At 39.7% G+C, this 19,324-nt stretch overlaps 2 protein-coding genes across 4 annotated transcripts in view; one reads left to right on the forward strand and one right to left on the reverse strand.

Moving 5' to 3' along the window:
* Positions 1-19,324, reverse strand: part of LOC135487497 (spondin-1-like) — a 101,467-nt gene that overhangs the window by 24,009 nt on the left and 58,134 nt on the right. For all 3 annotated transcript variants that reach the window (XM_064771214.1, XM_064771215.1, XM_064771216.1), the window contains exon 3: positions 3,868-4,004. In XM_064771214.1, the coding sequence (XP_064627284.1) occupies positions 3,868-4,004 (137 nt within the window). The remainder of the gene's footprint in view (positions 1-3,867; positions 4,005-19,324) is intronic.
* LOC135487498 (uncharacterized) lies at positions 1,722-3,275 on the forward strand. The gene is made up of 3 exons (XM_064771217.1): positions 1,722-1,873; positions 2,416-2,550; positions 3,041-3,275. The coding sequence occupies exons 1-3, from the start codon at positions 1,795-1,797 to the stop codon at positions 3,151-3,153; spliced, it is 327 nt and encodes a 108-aa protein (XP_064627287.1). The 5' UTR covers positions 1,722-1,794; the 3' UTR covers positions 3,154-3,275.

Raw genomic sequence — 19,324 nt, forward strand, 5'->3', positions numbered from 1 at the left:
GAGACCAACAGTCTTTGAGATGTTTGACACAGATAGACCAATGGTCGAATTGACATGGCTGAAGTAGGAAGACTAACAGCCTTTGAGATGTTTGACACAGATAGACCAATGGTCTTTGACATGGCTGAAGTAGGGAGACCAACAGCTTTTGAGATGTTTGATACAGATAGACCAATGCAAAGGTCTTTGACATGACTGACGTAGAAAGACCAAAAGCTTTTGACATTATCAGAAATTTATCAAAAACACTCCTTGTCGATCAATCGGCACCGATCTAGGCAGAATCATCAAGTGAGGCCAGCGCTTTTGACATCAAGAAATAAATGTGCCATAAACATTTCCTGGATCCCGTTACTCTACTCCGTGGCATACCAAATTTGAATGGTGCAGTCATTTACATTCAGGAAAAACAGGAAATGGCTTTCACTTTTTGCTCATGTGATATCAGCGTTGTTGATCACATTACGGGCGATCTTGGATTGACCGGTCATTTTAATATCTCAATAGGGGTTCTACGGGATGGAACAGCATTGTTAAGGACGACCTTATCGAACTAGACTCATGAATGCATGAATGACATCAATGAAACAGCTCCATCCGTGGGATTTATGATAGATAACCTAGCATCAATTTAACCCTGCCGACCTCTAGCTGAGTCAAGATGGGGAAGTGAACGCATTACTGCTCTTATTGGACCATGAAGTGCCAAAGATTACAGCATTCTTTAAATTATTCCACAATAAAGGGTTTCTCCTTTTACAGCATTCGTTCAAAAGTTTTTACAATGAAAGTTTTTCCAACACAGGAATATCAAAGAACCTCCAGTGATGTTACAGATTTCATGGTCTTCAGATGTTCTGTCCTTTCAGCCTCGATGAAAACATCAACAGTCTCAACTGCAACTCTGACCTTATGCCAACCAGGTTTGTGGGAAATGACAATAAGGTCACCTTTGGTATTCGTGGTGGGACTGACTTATTATTGTAGAACGAGCAACGAGTATCAGAATAGGAAAAGAGCCATCTGTTTGGGGATGACACTGACTTCGGTCCAAATAACCTCAATTTCATGGCTGCGTCACTTATGAGACAGATTCAAACATAGATGTTTACTCAGGGTAACAGCAACATTCTCAGTTTTGAACACCGTTGGATGGGATGAGAAGTATGCTGTGACCAAATCAAACTCGTGACAATATGGTCTTTGAACATTTGAAAAACCTTTTCGGATTTTTCAGCCAACACAAATATACACTCCTTAAAGGTTTTTCAGGAAAATGAAAAACCCTTTGAGGTTTTTTACAAGGGGTTTTATATATCTCTGAAAACCTCCAGGGCAGTGAATATCGGTGTTGACGCTGCCAAAGCCACTAAAAAACTTTATTTTTAAGAGTTCTGGGAAAGTAGCCAGGCTGTAACAACATCACTGACAAGGATTGGCCAATAATTGAATTTTCAATATAAAACCTATTCAAACAAGAAAAAATTAATATTGATAACACGTCTACCCAACATGCCACTATTTATTTTATTTTTATTTTAACTTCAGGTTATCACTGTCATATTTCTTTTGTTGACAGCTCATTTAAAACATTATTCAAAGGTGGGTGACCGGAAATTCAAACTGGCGACAATATATGTCTACTTATCAGCTGTTATGAAGTAACATGTCCAAAGTATTTGCATGGTTGATCGCTCTTGCAAATAGCTTCAGTATAAATATCTCATCTCGCTGCTGTCTCATCACATACTTTATTTGCCAGCTACCTGCTAAGATACTGCTGTTCACTCCAAGATGAAGCTCCTAATCCTTGCTGCCTTGATGATTGTGGCCGTAAACACCCTCCCAGAACCAGACTGGATGAAGGACTTGCGTAAGTTTCAATGAAAATTCATCATCGTCATCATTATTTTTTATCCACTTTTCCTTATTTGACTTTTTTATTTGGAACATACTGCAGCTTTCGGCTAGTTCCTGGTTTCAGTTATACTTAGTTTTTGAGGAAGTTACATGTATCAATCAATTATGAAGTAAGTGATATGGAGTTAGACTCGATAATGATATATTCATACTTGCTGCAATTAAATGGCTGGATTTTCTGCACCTGAGTACTTTAAACTCAAAATGCCTTTGTTGTCCACCATTTGTATGCCAATATCCATCACTTACATTTAAGTTTAAGTTTACTATTTGTATTTCATGGACTTCATTAGCTTTAAAGACAACACCCCGCAACCAGACAAAGGGTTATTCTTCTAATTCCATTTGAAGGCTTGCGGGGACATGTCCACCTGAACTCAAAATCACCAATTTGCAAGCTGGAGAACATGTATGTCTAATACTGTATTCCATTCCAAGATTACAGATATGTTGAGTATCATAAATTGACCTTATTTTGATCATGTTTTTCTGCAGCTCATGGTGTATGGAGTCCATGGTCGTGTGATAACAACATGAAATATAGTGATCGCATCGACTGCGATAGCCAGGGTCAGAACTGTATCTCCAGAAGACGAATGGGGATATGCAATTCAGATGAGGCAGGAAATCGTAAGTAATTCCGATGCTCTCGAATTACAACAACAACTTACAAAAAAAGATTTGTTATCAAACGAATTAATGCACGAATGTACAAGGAATAGGAATTCGAAAATTGTTATTCGGGAGTAATGCAGAACTTCAATTTTTCTCAAAAACGTGTTCCACACCAGTATCTGCATTTTTTATATATTAATGATGCAAGTCATTTTAAACCTATAAAGCTGTTTATTATACATTATATTTATGTACATTTAGACCTAGAAATAATTCAACTTGACAACAGGAAAACAAATTAAAAAGTCTACAATTAAAATAATTAAGAATTAAAAAAACCTATTTTGCCCTCCCAAAACATATCCTAACAACAAACCCAGCCAGAAACCCATTTGTCATAAGTTGAAATATCATTAACTGGATCAAATAAACTTTTTACCGACCATACAACTAGATATTCTGGCTTGAACTCATTCAGTCATCAGCTTCGTATTTTTCTTTCCAGCCTTCGGAGAGTGGGGTGACTGGGAGGAATGCATCTATAACATCCAGAAACGTAATCACATTTGTCCCAACAATCCATGTTATGGAGAGATTTTCCAAGCTAGAGCATGCTAGCGAGTCTTCCCGTTGTTCACAGGGTTCCAGAGGGGTTCTCCATCCGGACACAACACCAGTACTAAGCACAGCTGCATTGTTAACTGTATACAGTACCCATTGAAGAAAATATAACACTGCAACACTTGTTTTCTTCTTTCCTTTGTAATTGTCTTATATTATAATTGTCGCGTTGAATTGAATTAGCATTTTCAAGGAGGGCATTAGATGAGGGCATCTACGTCTGGTAAAAAGCCAAATTTCTTTTGTTTGACACCGATAGACCAATGGTCTTTGACATGGCTGACGTAGGAAGACCCACAGCCTTTGAGATGTTTGACACAGATAGACCAATGGTCTTTGACATGGCTGACGTAGGAAGACCCACAGCCTTTGAGATGTTTGACACAGATAGACCAATGCAATGGTCTTTGACATGGCTGACGTAGGAAGTTTGACCGATCAACCATCAAACTGACTTGGTGCCATACACTTTGCCAAGTTTTAACCAAAATTTGGGCAGTTTGCAGGATTTGGGTAGGATGTTTGACATCATCCTTTACACAGGCTGATAGATCATCTTGGCTGGGACTGGCATTGACATTATATTGGCTGTGGCAGGCTTAAGGAGTTACAGATAAGCTGGCGGTCCTTGGTTGTCTGATCAAGACCTCTCTGGAGACCAAAACCCTCAGGTTTTGGGCAAAATTTTAGCACTACATGTATACAACCTACCTGAACTCAACACATCCACTGCCAGCAGGTGGCGCCGTCCACATAACAGATATCCCCGGCTTGAGGAGGTTGTATGTGTGTGTGATGATATGTGGACATTCTTCTGAGAATTTGGTCAAGGGTGGATTGCTGAAGTGCTGTAAGGACAAAGACAGATACATGATTAGAAAAGAAAGATACTTGTTTAACACGGTGGATTGCTGAAGTGCACAAGGACAAAGACAGATACATGATTAGAAAAGAAAGATATTTGTTTAACACGGTGGATTGCTGAAGTGCGCAAGGACAAAGACAGATACATGATTAGAAAAGAAGATACATTGTTAACATGATGGATTGCGTAAGTGCTGCAAGGAGAAAAAAAGATACATGCTTAGAAAAGAAAGAGACTTTATCAACACTGAGACACGATACTGACAAGTGCTGATCTCCACTATTATCAAAAGTACCACCACAGGCCATCAAAAACTCATTGATCAAAGCGACAAGGCCATAAAGATGACCACTGACAACATGTGCAACCATACTCCCTGCTCCATCTCACCTTGATCAATAACTTAACAACAATCGTGTGTAGATCTGCCTTTTTCCAAGAGAGTAATCATTGCCAACAGATCAAAATGAAGACAGTATAACCATTTCATTCAAGACTCCTGACTCATCACTCCTGTTGTACAGTAACTTAAAGCAGTACATCCTGAGCTCACCAGAACCAAATTCTTCGTAAATAATCTATGCAGTCTTTTGTTACAGCTGAGTTGAGACAAAGTTAATGTTTCACAGAAATCAATTTTAACCAGATAAAACCATCAGATCAAATGTACGACTCTAACAAGTCATACCACAGAAATCTCCAATCTGAGGAATTTTTCTGAACAGCAAATCTAACAAGCCAAAATAGCGGAGATACTTATTGAATTGTAGTAAGCTGCTCGACTCAATTGGTGTCATCTGCGAGGATCAAGTTATTCGTCATGTCATATTCACTGATGTGTTTTATTTATCAGTAGCTATTTGGAAGGAGACGCCGGGCTGCGTTTGGTACCATCGGGATGGTATTGGGTTTATGAGTTTGGGCTATATGGATTTTCATATCAGAACGACTGGGCATGTGTCAATTTGTTTTTTTTTACATGTTCTGTCATCAATTATTTAAGTGGACACATGTCTAAAGGAATTTTAAGGAAATATTGTTGGACGCATTGGTTTGTAAGACAATCATCTTCTCATCGTACAAGTTAGAGCTAAAGTGATTGTTGGTTGTCTTGCTAATTTGTCAATTTTCATTGATATAAAAAAACAAGTTAGACAAACACTAAGACATTTCTCCACCTTGGTTTCTAGTATAACGCATTACAGTGAGACATTGTGTAAAATAGCAATGTAACTCAAAACGTTTTCTTTGCAGTGGAATTGCATATGTCATCATGAATTTTTCAATTCCATCTACCCCCTATTTCACTTCTATCTCACTAGTCACTATAGCTCTAATATTCTGACATGGTTGATTTACAGTCCACTCAACACAGCGCTGGTAACATTTCAATATCGAAGACGAGGAGAGTAATCACTAAATCTCTACTTTATGACCCATTTAAAACAAATTTCAACAACCGTTAAGCCTGTTCTGGTGAATTCGTATGCAGGAGCTGGCTTCTTCATCTGGTATTCTCACAGACATAGTTCTTTCAATTCAACAATATTGGAAAACTCTGACGAAAGGTTTTTTTCTCATTTTTTTCACGAGAAAATTTTTTTTTCCATGTAATGTATTTTGCTTGGTTCTAGGATTTCTGAGTACCATTTCCATTCATAAAATCATTAGAAGTAATGGAACCAAGGTTGTAAGTCAAACTCGGACTGTTGATTTAAAGGTGCTGTCAGCCATCCCATGAGGAGAAATGTTACAGAGGTTTGTGTGCAGAGCCAGAGAAGCAAACATCCCCTGATTTAACCTCAGGACTGATACTCTCAGGAAGCCAAATAGGCCCTTTTGGGGTATTTTTTAATACTCAACTCCCCCCTGATACCAAACTAAAGATGCCCATTTCCTCAAGAGATCAACAAGCTTGCAGTTTAAAACCGAAGGAGGAAGAAACAGCTACAGCAATTACTGCAACCTTTAAAGGGTGACCATTCTCAGTCCAATGAGAACTGCTATCACCAAAAGAGAAGGCTCCAGACACTAATGGTGATCCATCTGCCAAATGCCTGATATAAACTTAGGCAATCTCCAAGGTTTAACCATGCTACGTGGCGATATAGTGGCTATTAGCGAGGGAAATACTGATTAATGTGACCACTTAAGCTTAGAAGAGGATTTATGCCCATTTCGAGTGGCAAGAAAAAGGTGAATGGCCACAAAAGTGAAACCACAGATAACGGGAGAGCACGCGTTTTTACAAGTAAAACTAAGCCAACAGTTCGAGATGACTTAACTGACCTTAATGCGGTTGCCCGAGGAGATTCAGATACCAGATCATTCTTAGTGATAACACTCTTGTCGAAGAATCATTCTGGACGAAGAAACCAAGAATCAATAGCAATTTCACCAAAGAGATCAGATTCTATCGAAAATCGTTTCAATGCTTGCTCTCAGCATGTCCTCCACATAAACCTTACACGTTGGGTTGTGAGCTCTGTAGTTTGACTTCACCTAGGGTATTTCTTAGGGCCAGAAATATGTTCTAAAAACAACAGCAAACATTTGAAAAAATCATTTGGATTTTCAAATGATGAGACCAATTTCAGATGTCACGCTGATGTCTGTTTAGAGAGCAAGTTTATAATTCCTTCCATTTACCTTCATTCCTTTTTTTACTCCTCAGACTATCAGCAGTCTTCAATGGGTTAAGCCAGGCAGCATTGTACATTAATGGCCACTTCTGCCAATGTGGTTGTAGAGGAAATGGGAAAAGGAACCGGAAGAAGGCTGGGGTTATTGGATATCATGCTTGCTAAAACATCAGCAGTTCTGACGATGGACAGTAACAATTACATGGCTAAAGGGTTCTCCAAAACCTAACGACTAGAGGTCTTATGTGAGAACCAGCCACACTCACGGACTGATCACACAGTGTAAACATATACTTAGTTCAATTCACTTGATATCATACTTGTGATGACATCATCCGAGGAGGATGTAAGTGCTTTTACAGCCAGCACTCTCTCTTCTTGTGCGCCACCATTTCCAGCTTTACAGTAACATGACATCATCTTTTGAGTCGGTCAAATCAACACGATGACACTTTAACCACACTATGACATCACCATTATTAGCAATCAATGAAAATACTCCCTTTCCTTCACCAGTTGCATAAGCTTGCACTGAACTCGGTATTGGAAAAGCTCGCAACTTAGTATTGAATCACCAGATTAACTCGATAACACTTCTCTAACAGTGATGACATCATTGATTCCCTGGAGGCAAGGACAAATGCACAGGGTCGAATTGTGATGGATGCCTTCTATGTAATTGCAAATCATTTCAACACTTTCTAGCGCAACCCTTGTCCAACCTGTTACCATGACTAGCCCGGAGGACTTGGCAGGCAGGATTAACTTGGTAACGCTTAGAGAGTGATGACATCATCACATCCCAACTGGTTGAGATATGGAGAGGGTCAAATTGAGGGCGCCTACTCAGCTGCATCCTGACAGACACCCAGACCTTTTGGTCTAGGGATACCAGTATCATTTCTATGAGGGAAAACATGGCCAACAGCAACTGGAGAGTAAAGCACCCCACAATGCCACCCGCAACAATTATCACATTGATAAGCGATACAAAGAATGCTCATCTACAGGTAAAAATTGTTGTGTTTCGTATTAATCGCAGGTCAAAACAGCATCAATGTCTTTTCGCATCTCCAATGACATCAAAATGAGACACAAATGAGATATTTATGTCCATGCAAACATGATCGCATGTCGCAATGACAGTTATAGGGAAGAACCGGTGCGCTCGAAATTAGACCAGATGTTCATCAGTCATCCAAGCTAATACCAACTTGAAATCAGAAAGAAATGCGACAAATACAATGGCGCAGCTTTTGCCTGACCAATTAAAGAAATTAGCCAATTGATCCTTCACGGGTTGCGTTCTTCCTAAAGACATGAACCACACAAGAGCATTCTAATCGTCGATCAGGAAATAGCATGGTCACGCCGGAGCAACGACAAACCAGTTCCAGTTTTCAATCTCCTGTCGTCTGGCTCGGTTACAATAGCCATATGTAGACAAATGAATTTCACCCCAAGATGAAGAGATGAGCTGTGGTGCTTGGTAAGGGCAAGGGAAATTTATGTTGAGATCATTCCAGTAAACCCAAATTGAGCAAACATACAACAGGCTCATCTCGATTTTTGTGAACATAACAAATAGAACGACTTGACAGATTTTGGCGACTGAGGCAATGCTGAAATGAAATTGGCTATGGCGACTAGGAATCCTCTAGTCTATTTGACTACGCTGATGGACCGCCAATTGGATCTGGGGCACTCTGTCCAAGCAACAAGAGCGAGGGGGAAAAACTATAAATTGATTAGAGCAGACTGCCATTCAGACAAAAAGTCTTCATGATTCTGTATGCGTCTTGACTACAAAGCAACGCATTCAACAAGAACAAAGCAAAAGACTCATTTGAAGAAAGCACTCTTACTTGAGATGCTGTTTGGCAAAACGATAACAGAAGCACCAAGTCCATCAGTATTCTGCCAGTGCTACACCTTGGTTGGACACGAATAATTGGCAACCGAAGAAAGGATGGTAAGGAAGCCGGTGACTGTTGATCGGTAAAGGCAGGTCACATTCGGTGAGACTTAAGGAGGACGATTTGTCCAATATCCTCTTATCTGACAGGCGTACGTGATTGGCCTATCTGGGGCAGAGCCAGGAGGCAGTCTTACTTGTCAAGGTGGTCGTGGTCTCAGGAGGAAAGGCTCTCAACCAAATAGGTATAGAATTCTTAGGCACTGTGAAAACGAGCATTTTGAGTCACTAAACTGCAACAGAGCTATGAGATTGACTGCAATTTAACCATTCGGCCAGCACCTTCCAACAACAATCTTCATGTTGCTATATAGACAAGTCTCAAGTCACTGCATCTAAAATTGATTGATTGATTATTGGCTATTATTTGCTATTCCTTCAATATCCTCTTGGACCAAGGTTACATTAAAGTGGTCACCACATGTCACACCAAATCATGTGTAAACTGAAGAACCAATTTTTGAAGAAATGCCAAGAAAGGGAAGGCGACATGTAAATTATACCATTGATCTCTCTCCCTTGCCACAAACCCTAAACAACCTTCTCTGAGAGATGAAAGAACGAACCAAGGTTGGCATTTGAGAAACTAGGCAAGCCCTTAGGGATTATCCTATATCATAGGAAACTAAGAAGATGTCAGGATGAATCTCAGAAAAACACATTGCGTATTCATGAGCAGAACATCTCCTTTCGATTATATTACATTTTTTTCTCAAGATAGTCTGGTCCCAGTGCGGGCTTGACAATATATCTCAAAGCTTTGATGAATGAAGAAAGGTTCTTTCGCCCAGAAGTTGTGATACCCTAACGAAGCGGAAGGAAAAATTGAAGTTCAAACAAGTAAACCGTGGGGTTTTATTACTTGCTATAATCAATTATGAATTTCCCATTTTTTGATGTAAGCAGGATATATGGGTTTACCCCCAAGACTTCGGGCAATTTTGGAGGCAACATAAAAAGAGGCCGAGGTCTTCTTCAACACTAAAGCATTTAAGAGAACCCACACTGGGAAACATGAACCTGAGGCCAATAAATACGAGTGATTACCAGCATGAAGTATTCCAAGATAGATTGCAAATATCTCATATATGAAAGAGACATCTCAACATGGTTGACCTTTAGCAAGATATACAGTGTCTGATGCAGGATTGCTCCCTAATATCCTCCGACACCCGATTTATTTATGAGGTACCGGTGGTGATGTGTTTTTTCACTGTGAGCAGGTGGGGAGTGGATGGAAGGATTTTCATATAAGTAGCAAGTACACTTTCAATGTATATAGGATGTCATCTAAACCCACTCGCGAAAGCAGGTTAACCATTACACGACAGGACATTCGAAGGCATTATTTCATTCCATACAGCTTTCTATGACGTCATTCACGGCAATGATAACTTTTCAGTCAGCATGCAAATTAGGCTGCATGGAGCATGATAGGTTTTCAGTCAGCAGGTGAAGTCAGCATACAATCAGCATGCAAATTAGGCTGCATGGCGCATGATAGGTTTTAAGTCAGCATGCAAAACAAATCTCCAAGTTGAAACACTTTTCCTAATTTTTGCTCAGAAACATCAGCAACAAATGATATGATTTGTCACAATATCTCCTCTTAGTTGTTAAACCACTCCCGCAAGTCATAACAACAATGTCGCAAAATCCTGATAATTCAATGAAGCCATTTTCTTTCCAAATTGAATGAACTGAACAGAGAATACCCTATCTCAATTTCTATGACTATCAAAACAATTTATGCTCCGAGCATCGATTCAGCTATCAAAATAATCAGTGCAGCAAATGTGAATCCTTTTGTTGGTGGGATGTTATATCATTTGAACTGACACATGAAAGTCCCTGAAGTCATGAGAAGACTGGCAATGATGATGGATGCAACAGTTCTGTTTTAAAATAACTGTGAGTCACTCAGATCTTCACACTAACTTAATGGAGTCGTCAGGATGAGCTGGAGATAAGTTTTCTATTTCATTATTAATCTGTCTGAAAATATTGCAGTGGAGCAGAACTCGTAAACAATATCGGGAAATTTGTTGTGCAGTATTTGTAACTATGACGATTATTGTCTATTACAGCCAGTATTTTTGCAACCTTTGGCGGTCGCACTTTGATGTCAAGGCAACAGTCATCATAAAGATTAATCCAACAAATATAGACCCCTTTGTCATTGAAACATGATATTCATTGTAAGATACAAAATAGCAGCAAAATTAATCTCATCAGACACTCCTTCCATTCTAATAGCAACAGCTTACTTCCGAAGTTACAGTCATATTGATCAAGTATCATCAAGTCGCTGAGTCACAAACACGACGCGTTCATATTACCATCACGGTTAACGACACTTCATTGGCATAATTATCGATTTTAATCTAATTTTACTCAAATTAATTGTCAGTTTATGAAAGAATATGATCTCGTTTTCAAGGCTGTCACGTATTTTTTATCGAGATCACATGAAAAAGCGAGCTTGGAACAATTACGTGAAATCTAATCCAGGGTTGAGGCGGATCCACCCTCAAAGTTTTAGGTTCACCTCGGAGTGCCAACTATTGCATCTGTGACACCAGTAACATTTTCTGACATTGCACTGAATAGAGAAACCATGGCCAATTCATCATTTGAACTACACAGGAAAACATCCCATTCCGCATCAACTCCAATTGAGTCTTTTTTGATAGCCAAGAATGCATTATTTTTAGCTAGACACTAATAAAAGTACCAAAATATACTCTTTCCACTAAAGCCTGCATCATTTAGTACATAATTGCTATTCCTAGCACAAACTTCAAAGGGCACATCCTGTAATCTGAGCTATTCTGGTCTAGTTCGTGACATCAGCATTGGATTATGGGCTATTTTCATCTATCATTCCATATAAGAAGTGGATAACATTTAAATCCATTGTTGCTATTCATAGAAAGAAGAAAAACGGGAAATTACCAATTAAAAAATCCAGAACGAGACCTAAAATAACCTTAATATGCTTGAACTTCTCTAGTTTTACTTAAGTAGACCGTTTCTGAATATTCTGAGTACATAGTCGTTTGCTGCAATAATTCAATTTGGATATTTTCTAAAAATTTGTCAGATGGACGATGACGCCACATATCACCTGGCCATTGTGTCTATTTCGGAGAAATTAAAGTAGCGGACTTTGATCGGAGAAACAAGAGCATCCTTTTGCACAGTAGCTTGGGGTTGGTATTGAATACAGAAAAAACAGAACATCAGTGATACAAAAGCTACAGACACAATAAAAAAGTTGCACTCTTTGAAGGACAACGTCCCTCTCTCAATCGACTTAAGCCACTGTGGCCTGACTCTTACGACAAGCAAGGCAATTTCTCTCACTCTGTCAGCAGCTAAGCAAATGAACAATCAACAACATTCTCCTGAGGCAGTCATGGTTGTCTCTGAGATCCGTCTGTAAGACACTTTTGATCAGACTATATATAAACTGTCGTTGATTTCCGCGCAAATTAATCTGATTGAGGGAACTGCCAGAGGCAAGTGAGTGATTCTGCGTCTAAAGCCGCTTGTCGATCAACAGTAGTCTGCTTCATCTGGAGTAAGCTGGTCAGAGAGACCAACACTGATGATGTTCTCTAAAGGATTTGTGTTACTGTCTGAAACTGAATGGCTTTGATCCCTTGTGTTTACTTTTGGTGGTTTCCTTATAATCAATTGATGAGGGGAAAGACAGAGATGGGGAGGGGGGGGGACAACTTGTGGTATTGTATGGAGTATATAGTACGTAGGGATTTAGCTTGCATTGTTCAGGGATCAATGGGTCTGAGCCTTTGGTTGATCTGACAATCACTAGATTTAGGGAGAGGATAGGAGGACAAGGCAAGAAACAAGCTTATTCCACTAACTCTGTGGGTATCCAAAAAGATTTACCATGTCTTCTAGATAAAAGGCTTCAGAGATGGAACAAATTTATTCAGTCCTAAATGTTTCTAGAGGTTAAACATGAACTGCCTGAAGAAAATGAGGCTTCATGGTCATTGAAAGCATTTTCCAGAGTCTGAGACAGTGAAGGTGGCAACCTATCCTTCGAGGCCCATTTTTACCATGATATCTGAAAGGCAGGTCAGTGATATGAAATTGCAAAATATTCATGGATTTCCCAATTGCTTCTTTGTATATAGAGCTGTCCTAAGAAAGATATAAGCATTTTTCTTGAAGAAAGAACTCTCCAAGTCGATGGTGTGCACTAACGAATTCCCAATCTGTATCTACCTGTTTGCGATGGCGACACCCAATTAATTCTTGATGAGTGTTGTTGACTGGGCCAGGAGATTCATCGTTTCGAGATGGGTAGGCGAGAGACCGGATAATGTTGTCATATGATGAATGAGGAATTACGTGAGGCTGCAGGACGAATACAGAGCAGGGACATATGCAGTACACTGTTGACAGGCCGGATTTTCACATTTAACGTGTCAATTTCCACATATAAAACTGAAATAAACAAGGTTCAGCCTTAACTCAAAAGTAAAATATTCCACACAGAAATTGGGAACACATTTTTTGTCACATCCCTGCTGCGGCAAATCTGAAGAAACCCAACATCTGTGTTCCCTCTCAATTGGTAAGATTAGGAGACCAAACAGTAACTGTTCTCTGCCTAGCATCTTAGAATGCTTCAAGACTTTCCATAATGAAATATAACCGCTTCTCAGAACAACAAAAAATGTTCAAATCTATCTCTGGGCTCCGCCAGTTCTGAGAAGCATCGCCCGACAATTGAATCACCCCTCTTCTCATCCGCCTGTTGCTTTCAATACGCTGAGCGCTTCACAATTCACAATAATGAAATAAACGATTGAAACTAACGAAATAGAGCAAACTCAACAGAAAAAGTGTTGGGGAATAGATCATCCTCACGCACCGTGGCTTCAACAACAGGCATCACCTTAATCTAATCATCCACCCCCAGTATGGTAAAATCCCACCCGGCCAGTTGGCATGTATAATAGATGGCGGATGCTGGAAATCCAATTAAGGGGACCATTGACTTAGAATGCGATTTATCCTCCACCTAACTCGACCCTATATCCAGGGCGGCGTAATCACATTCCGTGAGTTGAGTGGTTGGCGTAACTGGAGTGATTGACTCTGTTTCTTAGTGGCGATTTACTGATTATCTCTTGGTTTATCTGTTGGACCGTGATGTAGGATGCTGGAGGACCTCGGGCCATTCTTCAAGGAGAGGTAAAGTTCATTCAGTAGATGATGTTATGGTCAATCCAAGAGAACTTATGACTTTCATTCACCACGTTGATTCAGGATTTACGGGCAGGGTCAATTCATAAGAATTGTGGGCTTCATAAAACAGGTCTTACATTTTGGATTTCATCAGTAGATCATATCGTCCGGATGTTTTTGTAGAGATTTCATTAGTTTTCTCTCAGCAATGGCTAGCACTTCAATCATATCTCATAGGCTCAACAACAATGCACTGAAAGCCAGAGCTTAAATGATTTAAGAGGTTTCTCTGAGTTGGATTTTGGTAACTTTGTCCTGAAAGTGTTAAGGTGAGATTAGCTTGCCAGATTTTCGACATAACACTCCCCTGATATATCGCAGACAAGGAGAAAGCTATTAAGCCAGTAATGAAGCTGTTATAACCATTCCCAACAGGTTCCATTTATTGTCAATTACACACTGTTCGGGTCTGATACCAAGTGTGACAGCAAGGCTGGTCCAGACCCAGACACAACACCAGCCACAATGAGAAAGACGGGAATGGCTATTTAGCTTTCATTTCTTATTCATAGGGTGTCTGATGTTTGCTCTGTGTCAGATGGAAGGTTACAAACTCGATGATAAGAAATTGCTGATTACCATAAAGGAATCACACGGATTTTTGTACGATATGATATTGTTGCGAGGTGAGGTGAGGTCCAAGATGATTACGAGAAACAATATCAGCTAGGCTTTGTGAAACAGAATTGACAGTGAGTAGAAATAAGGTTGTTCCCATCTGAGGACCCCATGTGAAATGGACACTTCAAATAGACATGATAGACAAAAACCATTTCCTATACATGAGCTAGTGTACCAAAGCTTTGTAAGTCAATATGAGTCTTTCTATCCCCAGTAATGTCAAAGAAGGTTTGAGATATGATTAAGGGTAAGATTTGCAGGTCTCACAATTTCAAAATGTGCAAAGAGGCATATCTACCCTCATTTAAGAAACCTGTCTCCGAATCAGACACAAATATATGTCTCACATCTCATAAATGACACCGCAAGATGCATGAAAATAAGTAACTACTGACTGGATTATTATGGTCAGCTGACTGCCTCGTCGCAACAGAACACCAACCTGGAACGATAATCATCCTGCGATACACCACCACTGGTTATTATTGATGACCATGTACAACATTACACAGGAAACACATTTATATGACAGTTCACATGGTTTCATGGTCGTATGTATCCGGTTTATGAATCTGTGGTAAGGCATTGTTGCTATGACTTTATATACCGGTAGCGACATAGCAATGTCACTGCTACTGGATGGGACAGTTAGTAAATTGAAGTTCGGTTGGGGAGAAATGCGATGACGCAAAGATCAGTTGTCAATGCACTATAACCTACACAAAGATTGGGATTTAAATGGAACAGCGTGATAATTCAATCAGATTTTAAATTTTTGAATTTCATGTGAGTTGGAGGATGGGATCTACACTCGCAGAGTGGAGTTTGACTGGACAGTCGACAGCTTGGTAATAATGTCCTTGCCACTGGTCCTTGGGGGGACCTCGGTTCTGTTTACAACATTGCCTATATTTATATTGCCAACAAGTGGTTCTATCATCGTTATCATTCTTCACTAATAGCAGTTATTCGATAAAATATGTACCAAGTGCATTTCCATTTGATTTTTATCACTGAAAATGTACCAGTTCAATCAAATAGTAATATAACACTTCCCCTAAATAAACGAAACTGAACACCATAAGAGCCTCCGCTGACAGAACTTGAACTCTTTAGATCGATCCGGCACATCGAAATTTCGCTCTTTCCCAGAGGCAGCAGTCTGAAGGAGGCTGTTACAAGCAGGCTTGATGAAGAAGAAGACATAAGCAGCTTCATAAGAAGTCAATGGAGTCGTTAGCGTGCCGCGCCCCCGGCAAGTAGCCCACTCAGCAACAAGGCATCAAATTCATTTCAATTAAGGGAATATAACAGCAAAGTTTAAACGAGATTGCATGGTAGTTCGAGAGGCAATGGTTTACTTGATGAAGCACATTTGCATTTTACTCGTTACACATTCGGTCCAACATGAGTAAAATACATTTGAAATTCAAGGGCTTTAAAAAGATAGACGTTTCTTTCGCCAATTAACAGATGGGACCAAAGAACGGCAGATACAGAATCCAGATTGAACAACATCGATTTTTCAAATGCACTTATTCTCGCTTGATTAAATTGATGTTAAACTACATTTTGGTAATGAGCAATGAATATTCATTCAATTTAGCATGAACTGCAAACACAGAATCAGCTGTAAATCGTACCACCAAAAGATACCATCTTTCAACAACACTTTAAATGGGATTTTACACGACTGGCATTTTAGCCAACTTTTACATATTCACAGCCCGAGAAAATGTACTGAAAATTTCTTAAAAACGACACTATTCTGTGACTTTCCTATAAGAAGAGTCCCATTCCAACATAACCCTAGCTACCATCCAAGGATTGAGTGGGTTGATCTTATATCCAAGTAGCTGAGCAGTCACGTATCAGCTAATCAAAGATGCTAGATCATTCCTGGGTGAGCGCATTTAAAAATGGTCTTTCTCGTAGTCAGGCAACAGGTCGTGGTGGGCAATTATCTACTGTCAGGACCAAATGTGGGCTAATGCAGGCATACACTTTATCATACAGATCAACAATCATTGAAGAACCCACGCCTTTAATCCTGGAAGTTGAGCCAACTTCACCTACAGTTGGGTCACAACCATGCAAAAACTCTCATTGGCAGATGGTTATGACATACTATCGTATGACCAAATATCTGATCAAATAGATGATGCTCATGGTACATATTTGTTTTTTCAATAATATGAGGTACATGCTCTGTGTTTTATTTTTGGACCATAAGTGTAAAGCTAAGACATAAGCAGACGACAATGGGTGATATGAATAAAGTCTAGCAATTGCTTTTACTTCAGTTTTGTACAGAAAGGCCCAGTGTAAATGTACATGGAGTTTTAGATAAAAGCATTTGCTAGTCTTTATTCATATCACCCATTATGTGGTCTTTCAAATAGTTCTACAGCAAGAGACAGCAGTTGCTCACTTTGTACACAAATCATCTTAATGATGTTACTTCCATTCTGCACAATATCATTCACCCCAAACACTCTGAGATGAGCAATCGCTTGCTGAACAAAGACTATCTCGAAATTTACTTGTGGTCATTTCTACTGCAAAGATCACTCTATCATTCTCTCTGACTGTGCAGTTGGAACGAGGTGGAGATCAGAGAGAATGGTCAACAATCGCTGCAGTTTTCCTGGTTGCTTTTTTCTCGTCTATGAGAAGATGGACGACAATATTCTTTATGGCCAGTGACCAAGTAAAGTGATAGGGTTGTCAACAGCAGCACACAAGAGTAAAGCATCTACTTTCTAGCTTGGTCAACATCCTTTCCCCGACACTTTTTATGATTCACTGCTTGCAAAGCGATAGTGGTCAAAGATCGAATATGATATGAGAACTGGTTGGTCAATCTTGCCATCAGTGGTCAGGGGTTCAGACTATTGTTTCGGTCTGGCACATTATTTTATGATTCATAAGACAATAGATGTGATAAAGTAATGGGATTTTCTGGTTTGTTAGCCAACCCTGATTGGAAAAGAGTCACATTCCGATGGACACCAAACTCGTTTGTTTTGGACAATTTGTACTGCAGCCTGAGTGGGTAATTGCCAACCGCCAAATCGATTTCTGTTCTGGGCAATTAAGGATGGCTAAAGCTTAGCACGTTAAAAGTCACAATGAATTAAGTTAAGGGTATCAAGTTAAGTGAGATTGGTTGCATTGTTGGTTGCAGTGATTAGATCAGGGATATCTAACTGATGTGAATTGGTAAATTCGAATGAACACAACCTAATGCAGGCGGACAGTTTAAAAGAAGTTCTCAAAACCAATTCACAAGTAACTCCTTTCCTGTAAGGGCCAAGTATGGACCATGACGCCATCTATGATGATGATGATGATGATGATGAGGAGGAGGAGGAGGAGGAGGATGTTAATGATGATATGGGTTAATGGAAAGGTGTGCGCCTAAGCTTTGCTCAGCAACAAAGAGATAGGATTTAGAAATCAACATCACTTCCCATTGCCTCCTGAATCGTTGCCTCATGACAAAAGATTGTACAGTTGCCAAAAAAAACAAGATTTTCAACACCCTTTAAGTCATAAAAGGCCATTGTTTTTCAACTGTTTAGTCTCAATCTTACAGCCCAGATGGAGAGCAACAAAGCAGTCAGTGTCCTTGATCAGTGTACATCAGGAGTAAATCTCATCTCCCATTAGAATCTGTAGACTGGTGGATGAGCCCATCGGGGCTCTGACTGACAGGACGACATGAAAGTATTGGCATCATATCAGCCGTCTATTACCCTTGACTGTATGCTTGTCAGACGTTCATGACCGACTGGAGGGCTGACAGTTTGGCCGGAGTGCGTATCGGTCAAAAGCTTAATTGCTTCTTGTTGGGCATCTCTTCTTGTGCAAATACAATATGAGTAAGGTTTTTCTTCTTGTTCAAATAGGGTAAGTCCAATACGCAAATTTATAGTAAAAGCAACACAATTTCAATTCTCACCTCATGTCCTTCTGTAGCAAACATACTGCTGCTGTCAAGTATCATTTCCTGTTGAATGACTCAGAAACGACAAATTATTGCTGTCGAAGTAACTCTTTTGAAAGATTACAACTTTGCAAACAGTTGAATTATTTGCCATGAAAACTTGTTCACAGCTATCAATAAATGCACTAGCAGAGTAAAATGAACTAAGTTCAAGGTTAGAGTCAGTTTTCAAATGGATATACAAGTACAAAGAAGTTTCAGTTTACAATCAATATCCTTGGACTGCTCAGCCACAGTGTTGGGCTTTGGCTCAAATCACAAATCTGGAGCAAGCTGATGTGACAGACCAGGAGTGTCAGTATTCATTGTATTAGTAATTACCAGTAGTTCTTGTCAAAAAGCAACAGCCGCACAAGAAGGTAACTCCCAAGGGGGCTGTGTAACAATTTACCCCCATTCTCCATCAATGCAGGGTCGTATTTAACTTTCAAGTCATGGGGAAGGCAGTAGCCTCTCGATGAGCAGGGGGGGGGGGCAGGTCACCGCTTTTCACAACAAAAGGGCTCAAATCTGCATAACAACATGTTTTTCTGAAATGTCTGCCCCCCACATGCTAAAAACGGCCCTGTTCTGTGCGGTCCCTTTAAAAGGCAATGACTATAAATAAATCATTCAAGTGTGATCCCTTTAAATGGGCTCTGACTGTCCTTTTGAATAAACCGAACATGTGCATCCCTTTAAATAATCTCTCAAATGAATACAATGCTTTAATCCTTTGTATAGTAGGCCTAGTAATCCTTTTTTTGTTTGAATCCCCCAGTTTAGATCAT

The sequence above is a fragment of the Lineus longissimus genome, chromosome 5, assembly GCF_910592395.1.
Source record: "Lineus longissimus chromosome 5, tnLinLong1.2, whole genome shotgun sequence".
Taxonomy (NCBI): domain Eukaryota; kingdom Metazoa; phylum Nemertea; class Pilidiophora; order Heteronemertea; family Lineidae; genus Lineus; species Lineus longissimus.